Below are 13187 nucleotides of genomic sequence, written 5' to 3'. Positions count from 1 at the left end.
TCTTGCATTAACAGAGAAAACCAAGGCACAGACAGATAAATCTTATGTCTCATGTCAACAAATTAACAAAGGAAATGTAAAGCCTCTTTGCATCCAGCTGAGTGAATCCTGTATTGATTATGATCATAATTATCCCTGCATTCTAGTCCAAATGCATATCCTTTGACAATCACTGGGAAGAAGCTGGATTGCATAGTTTTGGTGCCCCTCTGTATAAGTGAGAGTGATATTCTTTTGGGTCATTCATTGGCATGTTAATGTGCCACTTTTCTGTGCTACCGACAGAAACGATTCACAGTAGTACTATGCTGAGATCCCTGCTCTGTGCTTTCTCTACTTGCAGACTTGTTGTTAGAATGATATTTTTTGAGAGCCAGTCCTGGAGGTCACCTGGGCAACCTTACCAGGTATTTGACCACCTTTACAGTTTAAAAGCAAACATAGAAAAGAAAAAATCCCACACCTATTTTCTTATGACTAATTGAATTGGCCATGTTCAGGCTTCTGATCCTTCCACTGTGCACCTCCAAGAGTAGTTTTCTTTCCCTGCACTCTCCTTTAAATGAGCAATAAGGGCTCTCCCTGGCCTGCTCTTCTCAGAGTTGAGCACACTGAGTTCCTCTTTTATCTGCCACGGACTACACAACTGGCTTGATGGCCCCACACTGGACTCACTCCAGTGAGAGAACATCTTTCTTGTATGGGAGAGACCAGAACTGGACACAGGGCTCCAGATGTGGTCTCAGCAGTGCTGAATGGAGGGCAATAATCATTTCCCTTGCACTCTTGCTACTGTAGCCCAGGGTGTGACTGGCTGACTTCACTGCAAAGAGGCATTGCTGACCCACACTCAGCTTGGGCACAGGATCCTCCAGTCGTTTTCTCCAAAGATGCTTCTGGCCTGTATCTCCATCCTAAGAAGTTATGTCTGAACAGCAGCCTCTTACCACAGCACACTTACTATTTCCCCAGTTCAGCATCATCTGATGAGAGTGCAGCTCATGTTCCACTGCTCTAGCTATGGGATATGATGACAGACCATTTCAAAAGCCAGGCTTTAGTCAAGGTGTACAACATCCGTTGCTGTCCCCTTATCCACAGGTCTGGGCAAACTGGTTGGTCAGCTGTGATTTGGTAAATCCAAATTAGTTGTTCCCAATATCTCCTTTGCTCTTCATACGCTTGGAAATGGCTTCCAGGGACATTTGCATCATAAACCTCCCAGGAACAGAGGTGTGCCCAGACATCTTGTAGTTTCCCAGATCTTCCTTCTTACTCTTTAAGATGGGTGTGATGTTTGTCTGTTCTAGTTGCCAGAACCCCCTTGTCTGACTTGACCTTTTGAAGGTAGTAACAACCTCACAAGGTCATCAGCCAGCTGTCTTGGTACCACTGGAGGTTTCTGTTCTGGTCTCAGGATTGTGTATGTGCTCCAAGTGCCCTGTCTGCATGTAATGCAGACTTTTCTAGTAAACTTGTGGAGCTGAGGAGCCTGGGGACAGATTTTACTGGTAAAAAGCAAGACAAAGGTAATTTCTCTGCTTTTTCCGTGTATTTTGTCACTAGGTTTCCTGCCCCCATTGTGCAACAGCCTTACAATTTATTTAGTTGCCTTTTTTTTGCTGATGTGCTTACAGAAACCTTTTTTACTCCCCCTTCACATCCTTACTAGATCGATCTCCAGCTGATCCTTAGCTTTTCTGTCTCAATTGCTGCACACCCAAGCAGTGGTTCTGTATATCCTGGGTAGCCCATACCCACCTCTGCTTCCCTTTCTCTTCCTTCCTCACCAAAGAACTAAAGAACAGTAGGTCTGGGATCATAATAAGTGCAACAATTTACCGTCAGTGCTTCCTCCCAGACTCCCTGTGCCTTCACTGGGTGGTCAGATATTAGCCATTCTGTAATGATATGCAGCTTAGAAATAAAACATATGTTAATTCCAGCAATAAAAAGATTTGACACATACAGCTTGTTAAGCTGATGGCTGGATTGAACCCCTGTAGTTCCTTAAAGCTAGAAAGCAAATATTTTTTTTTCTGTCTTTGTCTAAAATTCTGAACTACTTGTGTAAAGAAGTATTTTAAAACACTGTACTTCTCAAAATCCAGATGCTGCTTTGGGGAGGCACATAACAGCACTTTTGCAGAGGGAATTTATTTCCTCTATTTGTGTTTCTTTCTCCCAGTAATCTTTACTGTGAAAGCACCAGGGCATTGAAGCTTGTGACTAGTAAATTCTTTAGCTAAAGATACTCTGTAGCTGACAACTATTCTTGAAAATATAGAGACAACATATTGCAGTCAGGGAAAATATCACTTAAATTAATTATCACTTAATAAAAAGTATCCTTTCCCATTTCTGCCATCACTTAAATTGTCATTTGTGTTGGCAGAAATGGGAAAGGATACTTTTCTGTTTTTCAATATTTTTAATAGATTTTATTTAATTCCTAGTCACAACTGAATATTGAAGTAATCATCCAAGATTGGATAATACATTTTCTGTCTTCTGCCTGTCTTACAACTTATTATGAATAAAGTCCCGTTAAAGTCAGTTGAATTTATATTCAATTGGGTTTGAAAGACATCTTTAAAGTGTCCATGTAAATAAACATTGTAGGTATACCTACTTATTTTGTACATCACAAAAACTCATATCCATATAATATCTGCCACAAAATGTTTAATAAAATATTACTCCTCTTATACATAATCATTCTGAATAGTGCTTAACAGCATAATAGACAGTGCCACTTCATAGTTTTGCAGAACAAAGTTATTCTGTATCCCAGGAAGACAGTAAATAATAGAATGGTAAATGAGTCTTCAAGGAAAGGGTACATTGGTTGTGGTAATGTTTATTTTTATAATTGCTACAAGGTATTTAGCTCAAATTTGTGCTTTGGCTGATACTGCCAACACAGTTTTCATTTCCAAAACTAGTCAGAAAAGCATCCAAAAGTCTCTTTTTTCCCCTCCTCTCCCTTCCCCCCAAATGCTTCATAAACAAGCTTCTCGTGTGTTGACCTGGAAAGTGTAATCTCAAGTGACAGGATGTGTACCAAGCTCTCACCTGGTCCCTTTGATAACAGCTGAGCTATTTCATGTTCTGAAGCTGAGAGTTTACAGCAGGATGTTAAAACATATGAATGACTGTAGTAAAAGTTTTGAGTTACATTTTGTATCCACCATGCCTATTTGTGACTGTTCTCATATGTAAGAATCTGCTTTTCAGAAATTTCCTTTCAAATTAACCAAAAAATGCCCTTCCAATTAAAACTGCTATATTTTTTTTTCTTGCAAACTGAATTCAAATGGCTGGTAGAGCATTTGAAATCGGCATTTTATTCCTCTAATGTGATGTTCTACATGAGATTCATAGTTTGGTTGGTATAAATATATGTGAATAAAAACCTATAGTAGCTTTTAAGGCAATGCCATTTTACAGTGGGGAAAAAAAATGCAGCCCCTGAAAGCAAATACCAGTAATATTTGACTGACTGTTACAAAACCTGTTAGGTGCTGTTAGGGCTCCGATTCCAAAGGGTTAAATCTGTAGTAAAACCCAAGAAGAATGCAAAATGATCAAGAAATGACATGCTGCCTATTGTTTGTAGCTATAGGATCAAAATAACAATTATACATGCCAAATAAATTCTAAACCTGTAAAAGAGAAAAAGAGGGGGTGGCTGTAAGTACAGGTGCCAGAAGCATTAAATAACTCTGGCAGACAAGGTGCACCACTGTTGTCTTGAATGCTGCTGGGTTCCCCCAGTCTGGCATTTTTCCCCCTGCACTAGACAATGTGCATTCACTGCAGGAGACTGGGCTAAGCCTGCGTCTCCCAGACCTGCCGGCTCCTTCTGCCCAACCCGACACAGAGGTGCCTTTGTCAGTATAATTACCCTCCCCTTGTAGTAGAAATAGTTTGTTTAGAGCCTTATTTGCAGGTAGAGCTGGTATAAGCAGGAATTAGCATGCTAAAGAACCTGCCCCAGCACTGACTTGGGTTTATTTATCCAAATCTTTGACAATCGGGAGTTTTTTTCCTCCGTTGGTTTATTCAGTGAGATACTATCCGAGATTAAGAGCTTTAAGGTTATTAAGGAGATTGAAGATGGGAGCCAACTGGCTGTTGTGCGAGGAAGGCACATGTCCTGGTGTGTAGGATCTCCCAACAATTTCATGCCTGGCAGGTCTGCACCTTGGCCGCCAAAATAAACTCGGGTGGATGCTCCTTGCTGCTTTCTGGGGATTGATTAAAACTCCCTTTGGCTTTCAGCACGTTGTCCACATCAAAAAGGTGCGAGAAGTAAAATAAATGTTTCTTTTGCTTTTCAAGATACTGTGGCCAATCTCCCTAAGCCTTCCTAATTGGCCTGGGCTGGTTGCGGATGATTAACTTGAAGTTAAATGGGGCCTGCTTTTAAACATGCTTTCCCAGACTTTAAACGGAACGATGGGGGGAAACTTTAGACTGTTGCAATGCTGGACCAGAGCCAAGCCTGGTTATTATTAAAGTGGATCCAAGTTTTGATCCAGGTTTTGTTTACACTGAGCCAACTAAGGGACATCCTTCCCTCTCTGCATACCTGAATGTAGATTATTAGTGATATTACCAATATGCCACTTCTGCCCCGTGAAAAAGAGCCTTTTAATGAAGGGGGAGGAATATTAGCAGCTCAGGTTGAACTGAGAGTTGCTTGCATTTGGACTTTCTGTATCAGTATATTTCAGGGTATGCAAAAAATGCAGAGGAAAAGAAATGTGTGCAGTGTTTAATGACATTGCAAAGAAAATAAAAGTAACGTGCCCTGAGGGCAAAGGCAGCGAGGAGATTTGCTCTGAGGAAATGCATGCTCTAAAAAGAAATCTTTGAAGAAACCATGTCAGTCTGTGAATGTTTCAGTAGTGAGTCTCATAATTTTTCTGTGAAGTAAATACAGTGCAGACATTTGATCCTTAAAATGTTGGGGTTTTTCATGCAGAAGTTGGTAAAACCCTAGTCTTGTCTATGTGAAGATTAAAGGTAAATTGTTCAACAGGTTTCTGTTGGGCAAGAGACTCCAGAATCCTTGTCTCTGTTGAGTACAAAAAAATCCCCTTCTCTCTGTCCTCAAGGTAGGGTGTAAGGGGCAGAGCAGGACCAACACCAGTGCTTTTTGAGTTCCTTTGTGGCATTTTAGTAGTGTCTGCAGAAAGGCACAACAAGAACCAGCGATGGGCAGCGTAAATCAGACATCCAGCTGAGGGAGAAGCCAGAGGGTCTGAACTGCAGAAGTCATTAACCTCCAAAGGGAGTGTCAGGGGAAGTGCTCAGTACTTAGTCTGAAAACATCAAGAAATAAGCTGAGAAAGTGTGGTGGGAAGCACTGGGGGCTGGAGCAGAACCTGTTGTGCTCCCTGTGTTCAGTAGCTGAGTCTGTGACACACAGAAAGTCTGACTACAAGATCTAATGGCTTTTTTAGAGAAATATTTATTTTTTCAGAGGCAGTCTCTGACTGCAAACTGCACTTATTAGAGTCTCCTGAGAAGCATCTTGCAGGACCTGGTTATCTTGTCACACATCCTGCAGCCTTCCCCTGCCTTGCCTCTTGGAAAGGCAACTTCACGGATTTTCTGACACCTTGCAGCTCTTTTGTCTTTGATAACCAGCATCTAACTTGGATAAGTGCTATTTTTTAACTGGTATTATAATACAAGCTAAGCTTACAGATGTGTCCAGGCATATCATTAGATTTAATTAAATTATGTGGATATTAACATGTCCCCTGTGAAATGCTTGGCACTGAGCCATGTGCTCCTAGACCTGTGAACAAGAGCAGTGCAGTAACAAGGGCACCCCCCGAGGGTTTGTGGATGAACCTCAAGCAGTTTCACCAGGTCTCCACCCTTGCTTCAAAGAGAAGAGGCTTAGGCTCATCCATGAACCATTTCTTTCTCAAGCTTGAAAGATTTTACCCGTTTTCCCAAGCCACCTCTTGTTTGTGCTTTCCTCCTGGTCATAGTCCTGGCAGGCTCTGCTCTCCTTTGGATCTCTATTCTGAGGAAAGGCAGACTACAAATCCCTTTTGCTGTTGGATCATGGATACTATTTGGTATTTTATTTTGGTTGACCCTCCCTAGTGGCCTTTTTGCTTTTCCCCCTGCTTGAAAAACATTTGATTGCTTGCTTCTACCCCAGAAATTTCCTTTCCTGTTTGCTTCCCTCTTGGATTTTAAACCAGCTGTATTGCTGGTAACTTTATTGGCTGGTTGTGCTACTTCCACAAATTGATAGCAAGGCAAATTTAGGAGATGAAAGTTATTGAAACAAACTATATCCCAGATAACTTGTACTTAAAAATTCACAAGTAAATAATGCAGTTACTGTTCTGCAAAAAGACTTGCTGTTAATTCCCCTATACCCTCAATATATGTTGCATTATCAATTATAGTGCCTATATAGAGGTATGGACTGGGCACTGTTTTCCCTGGAGTATTAATCTAAATTGGGAGTGAGACGTGGCAGACCTTTCCTGGGGCTCTGTTTCAAACAGTTTTAAACTCCCACTACATGGCTACAAGGTCAACTCTTTAAAGCTCTCCAAAGGTGTTTTCAGAGTTTACTCAAACACTTTGTATTATCTTCATTTACAGTATCTCAGAGTGAGGGAGAAGAAGTAGACAAGATACATACAATGACAGAAATTACTGAACTAAGAAAAAACTCATAGATACTCCTCAGCAGGGTGAAATAATGAATCTCTCAAAGTTTTGAGGGAGAAATTACGTTTTCTGTAAGCCCTTTGCAGCAAACTGAAAAATACAATGTTGCTCTATCTGTTCTCTGATATTCATGGTTCATCATGGTAAATTTACTCATTCTCAAAACTTGTTCTCTTTTCCAAACAGGGTGCTAAGGCATGTTTTTTGCGTGACATCCCCTTCTCTGCCATTTACTTCCCCTGTTATGCTCATCTGAAAGCTTCATTTACAAATGAAGATGGGAGGGTTAGCCCTGGAAATCTGCTCTTGGCTGGATCAATAGCTGGTAAGTGCCCAGGTTTCTTTTTTCATGGCTCTATACTGCTCTGGCAGCACAGTAGTTATGGCAGTGACAACAATAACAAAAAATGTTCAAAAGGACTGTATGCAACAATACTATGTTTTGCAGCCTTATTACAAAAACAACAAAGTTACTGTGCTGTAGAGTGAGTTGAAGATACTGTTAAGTTCCTGGTATAATCATAACATTCAGAAAGCAAAAGAAAGGGATAATAAATTTTTTTGCTGTTTTGTTTTTTGGGGTTTTTTTTAATCATTTATCATCATTCCTTGTGAAGTTTCTGTGCTGGTTTTGGCTGTGTCTCACTGCCAGGTAATGTTTTGTTGTAATTATTTATAAACAAAACCATGGCAATTATAAAATTCCTTATGATTGAGTGAATCTTGAATTTTGGTATATGTAGTCCAGAAGCCACACTGGAAGAAGTACAGCTCTCCAAACACAATGATATAACAGGTGACAAAATGATGACAGTATTTGCTACCCTCAGTATCCCATTGAAGTTACTGGGCTTCTTGAGGATTTTACCTTTATAATTTTTTTAAATATTAAACAAAGCAGAAGATCTTGAGAACATTGCTGTAGTGCCACAGGTTGCTTATTCCTGTGATATACCCAGATATGACAGAGATTGGAGTGTGGTCTTGAGCACTTGGTTGTTTTAGTCTGCTGCACAGCAGACAGAAGAGCCCAAACACGCTTAGCTTCTCACAGATGAATTTAGGTTGAGTGTGCCAGAGCCTAAGGGAGAAGACAGAGGCCTTGTAAGCCTGGGCTTGCCCTTGTCTGCTGCATGTCTGGTCCCTCCACAGCTGCTACACCCACAGGGGACCACCACTTGGTAGCTGTCTGCTGGAGGGGGCAGCTTGAGAGTTCCATGGCTTCCCACCTAGGAAACAAACAGGCTTGTAGATTTGTGCAGCAGGACCTTTAGGGGAGTGTGTAGCAAGCAGGGGGGCTCAGATCAGCTGGTATCTGATTATTGGGGGCTTATTGGGGGCTGCTTGGTCTGGCCAGCAGCTTCCTGCTCCAGCATGGCCCCTGGCAGACTGCTGCGACCTGCCAGCTGAGAAAAATGATGGAATGGCATGAATCCAGTACAGACAGGTGGTTTAGCAATGTTTTCTCATTTAATTTTAAGCTTTCTCCTCTCTGAGAAAAATTTCTTGGTCAAAACTGTACACAGGGCTGTGTCTATTTGAGAGCAAGGCCTTTTTATGGCCAGTATCTGGTCTTGGGGAGCAGCTAAGACCCGTTGGTTTGTCGTGTTGAAGCATATTGATCTCTATTCAGTAGCTCAGAGCCCAAAGGAATTGAGCTGGCACTAGCAAAGCCAGCTGTGTTCCAGTGACTGCTGCTCAAAACCTCCTTGTCCTCTCCCCTCCCCCACCCCATTCCAAAGCCAGGCTCCAAACCCTCCAAAAGGAGCTTTTACAGCCAGCTTATTTCTTACCCATTTTAATGGAACAAAACAATTTTTGAACTTTAGATCATATTTACAGACTTGAAACATAAGATGGCATTTTTAAGCCAAGTAATTTCTTAGGTTTTCCTATTTTTCTCTTTCTAGCCATTGTCAGGTGATTGCAGACTGAGATAACCGTCCCTTTGAAGTTCAGGCACAGAAGCAGTCTTTATTGTTGCTGATATGGCTCACCAATCTAGTTATAATGTGAATTTTATCCAGTGCTTCCTGTGAATCCCATCCTAGGTTAACTCTCATGAGTAAATTACAGTGTTAGAGATACAACGCTCATCTTACTGTTTATAAAACCAAGAAATTTGTTTTATTGTGTGTACATGTAAAGTGTGATGGGGGTGCATGTGTCCACTGTTTTGCCAAAAGAACCTCGAGAGAAAGACAGAACAAAACACCCACCTGTTCTGAAAAGCTGGCTTCAGTCTCTGGGTGATGTTTCTTCTCCAGACAGGGATCTCATCTGGTCATCAGACTTCACATGTGTGCTGAGCTCTGGCTGCATGTGGGAAACTCCCCCTTCCCACACACAGCCCATGCTGCTGGGATATTCAAGCTAGCCACAGTCAGATGTGCATCTGTCTCCTTTGCCAGTGGGTGTTGCTTGTACTGCTTACATCATCTTCCTTTCCATTGTGGTTGGGGTCACAGGCAACACGTGTCATCTAGCTTGATCTGCTTCTGGTTTTCAGATGTCTCAACCTGTTGTGCCATAGCATATTCTGAGATGATTCTAATATCATCTGCAGGATCTCTCTTTAATTTGCTCTGTTTGCTTACTGCCTCTATGAAGTTCCTTCTCCTGCCCTAGCTCCTTTTGATTCTTGTCAGCTCCTGCTGGGCTATTTGTCACATTCTGATTGTAAGCTTCTCTTGGCAGCAATCTGTAACTTCGATTTGTCTGTAAATGCTTTTGTCCTGTACACATAGCTCCTAAAGAAAGGATTTTAAGTATCTCAAGTGCAAAATATCCTCAATAATATGGAGTGAGTGATAAGGAGATGGAAGTCAACATGTAGTAAGCAGAATTGTTTCTAAGTTCTTTGGTTTTCATAAAAACACTGGTTGGCTTTTGAAGGACAAAAGGCCAGCTTTAAATTGAAGACTCAAGCAATACCTTGGTGTGGGTAAAGCTAAGCAAAGAGGAATTTCAGTGTTTTTGGAGTTCAGAAACGTTGACCAGGTTTTAATGCTTACCTGCCAGACAGCCCATGCTTGCCCTGAATGCGTGCTCAGTGTATGAGTTATTTTGGGGGGACAAGGAGAGGAGGAGGAAATCTTCTTTTGGTGATATTCACATGATTTGATCTCTTGGAGCAGTCTGCAGGAAGGGTGCGCTGGAGCTTGAGGCCAGACCATGCTGGTTTGGATAAAATTTGTTACAGAATTATTGAGCTGGGGAAAAAAAAAGGAAAGGAAATTTATGCATCTACATCTAACCAAGTTGGTTTGGAAGAGATGCAGAATGGAAAAGTAATAAAACCATAAGAGACAGTGTCTTCTGGGTACAGTCTTGGTGCTTTTCTTTGCCTTTTTTTAATCTTTTTTTTTTTTTTTTTCCCAATTCTAAATATGCCCCAAGTTTGGATAGGAATGATTTTAGAAATACCACCCATTGGTAATTTGGTATTTTTTACTTTTAGTTGATTATCTGCCAGGGTCAATTTAAATCTTCCTCCACATATTCTGCTGAGGATGTCAGCTGTGGCTTTGCAGCTGAGCAGTCTGCCATTCCTAATGAGAAGAATGACCCTTTTTGTAAGCCTTAGCTCTCAAGTGATGCTGAGTATGCATGGCATTATCTGGTTCTCGGTGACATTGCTGTGTGAGGGGTGTTTGTGTGTCTGTGTTTGTGCCTGTGTACAGCCTATTCTAGCACAGTGTACAACAGGATGCCAGGAACCACAGAGAGGAATGAAAAGGAAAGGGAAATATCAACCTTCCCTCCAAAAGCTTTGTGCTTATTAACTATGCAAGTTTCTGATTAGCACTGGAAACTCCAATCTGTGCCTCCCATCTTGGCAGGAAGCATGTGATATGGTTGTTCCTCTGGGAGAAGCTCTCCTTGGGTTTAGCCAAGTCCACAACAGCAACCTCTTGTTGCTTCTCCTTCCCAGGTTCTGCTTAAATCAAATGTGGCTGGATTCTCCTGATGTAAGGAGGAAAGACCTGCTTCACTGTGGATAAACTAGGTGTGCAGTACACGTGCCAAGGCAGTGGTACTCACCTGATGACTTTTGTGTTGTTCAGGTATGCCTGCAGCCTCTCTGGTCACCCCTGCAGACGTGATCAAAACAAGGCTCCAGGTGGCAGCCCGAGCAGGACAGACCACCTACAGTGGTGTTGTGGACTGTTTTGCCAAGATCCTGCGGGAAGAAGGCCCAAAGGCTCTCTGGAAAGGAGCAGGAGGTGTGTAAAAGAGCTTTGATTTTCAAATGATTTCTGATTGAGGCATTTGTCACTGAGGAACTCTCTTCTTTTCTTTCAAGCTCGTGTATTTCGATCTTCTCCTCAGTTTGGTGTAACTCTGGTGACTTACGAGCTCCTGCAGAGATGGTTTTATGTGGACTTTGGAGGAGTGTAAGTATGTGATCTCTGAACCTACCAGGGATCCTGAAGTTACCCTTGGTTCTGTTGGGTCTTGGTCCTCCTCACAACATCAGAGGCAACAGCTTCCTAGGACATGTTGTAAAGGCTTTGTAAATATTATTTCAACTACACTTTACTGGTGGAGGTTGGGATGATATTCCAGTAGCTGTTTCATAGCAAGATATTACCATATTTTATATCACAGTTTCAAGCAGGGGACCTATGTTAGTGTAAACAGAGACAGTGGGAGGCTAAATAATGGGCTGGGGATGTAAATGCAGGAAAAATGTGATTCCTGCAAGGTCAGGATACACTCTGCATTAGTCCTCATTGTTTGGTGGAGGAGCTGTGTCCCTGATTAGACAGGCATTTGACATCCAAAAAAATATATAGTTGTCACCAAGGTCAAAACAAATTTGTTGGCATTTCAGCTGTGCCTCCTGCCTTTGTTGACAATACAGGTGGATGTACATGTAGCTGTTTAACCTGATCCCAGAGCAGCTGCAGATTCTATGGATGTTTGGGGACAGTGGTTTGAAAGCCACCACAAAAATTACTTAAACTCTGCTATGTTGCTGGATTGGTTGTGTGCTGCAGCAAAGACTTATGAACCCCTGCTACCTCACACCAGTTTTGATTAATGCACTGCAAATTTTACCTAGATTTGACTGTACTCAATCAACATGAAGGCGCCTAACTGTTCTGGAAGGTTCTAAAACAGGGCATTTCTCCTTACATTGCAGCATTTTAGTTACTTACAGGGAAATACACTCAGATGTCTCATTAAATTTAGGGAGATTTTCGTGAATACTGATTTTACTCTATGGAAGTTAATTTATTCTTTTTATTATTTTGCAGAAAACCAGCTGGATCAGAGACAGTTCCTAAATCTAGGATCACGCTCCCTGCTCCTAACCCTGATCATGTTGGTGGTTATAAATTGGCAGTTGCCACTTTTGCAGGGATTGAAAACAAGTTTGGACTTTACCTACCTCGGTTTAAGCCATCGCCACCTACCTCAAAGGCCGCTGCAGCAGTAGGACCCTAAGTTTATTGCTGTAGGGTTTTTGTTATTAGTTGGGAAAGAGCCACTTTTCTAATTGGTTAATACTTTGTTCCTTTAGCTTCTCATCATATAAAAGATTAGCTTCATTTGAGTTTTAAGGTAATTTTCATCTTAAATGGAATCATTTGTCTTTGTGCTTCCGTAACCAGATCACTGTGAAATTCTTACCAGTTGTTTTAAGTTTGGGACCATGAATGTATTTGTCCACATCTGACATGTGCTTGTGTTGGGAAGACACTAATTTTAGGTTCTGTTTATTGGGGAGGGCTGGGTGAGAGCTGTGAACCAGATCATTTTACAGGCAATGCTCAGTTGCAGATTGCCAGGGCAGATGTCACACATCGTCACTCAAATGGAAAACTCAGTGGATATCACGGTGCTCAAAGCAGAATGATTTGGAACTGTGCATGTAAATTGGTTTGAAACTTGCTGCGTGTCTGTAGAGGTCAGCAAAGATATACTCGGTACCTAAGTCTGCCAGTACAGCTTCAGCTTTGGAAATCACGCACAAGTTCTGTTTCTGGATTGTATTATGGAGCTTTTATGTGGAACATGTTTTTGTAATGGAAACCATGTTTATAAATGTTTAGCCGTTGTATTATGTTACTGGTATCAAAATGCTCAAAAGAAAGTGTTATTGTCCATAGTCTTTGCACTTTATGGCAGAACTTTTGGCATTCTACTACACATACAAGGAAATTTCATAACTGGGTGCCTATCTTGGGTTGCTGGTGTTTGGAATTCAGTTTGTATATGCACTTCTATAGTAAAACGCTGCTTGTTTAAATAACTGCAATAGAAAATTCATGCACTGTATCAATGGTACCTGCCTTAACTGCTGGCTTGTAATTGGCAAATAGGTGGTTTCAGATTCTTATTTACTTCATTGAGTCAAAAGAGATTAAAATAGTCTAAAATAAAAGATTTTACTTAATTTTTGGTGCCTTGCACAGTGTTTAGAAAATTCTGTATTTATGAAGATAGAAATAAACCTTTCAAACAGA

General features: G+C 41.3%; 1 protein-coding gene across 5 annotated transcripts in view; it reads left to right on the top strand.

The window, feature by feature from the left end:
* SLC25A13 (solute carrier family 25 member 13) overlaps positions 1-13187 on the top strand; it is a 99281-nt gene extending 86094 nt beyond the window's left edge. For all 5 annotated transcript variants that reach the window (XM_071429038.1, XM_071429039.1, XM_071429037.1 and 2 more), the window contains 4 exons: positions 6898-7036; positions 10779-10937; positions 11018-11108; positions 11976-13187. In XM_071429038.1, coding sequence (XP_071285139.1) covers positions 6898-7036; positions 10779-10937; positions 11018-11108; positions 11976-12165 — 579 coding nt within the window. In that variant the 3' untranslated portion in view covers positions 12166-13187. The remainder of the gene's footprint in view (positions 1-6897; positions 7037-10778; positions 10938-11017; positions 11109-11975) is intronic.

The sequence above is a fragment of the Agelaius tricolor genome, unplaced genomic scaffold (assembly GCF_023055355.1).
Source record: "Agelaius tricolor isolate 1412-34295 unplaced genomic scaffold, bAgeTri1.0.p SCAF_6, whole genome shotgun sequence".
NCBI lineage: Eukaryota > Metazoa > Chordata > Aves > Passeriformes > Icteridae > Agelaius > Agelaius tricolor.
Note: the sequence above shows the minus strand (reverse complement) of the source record. Positions and strands in the feature narration are given on the sequence as shown.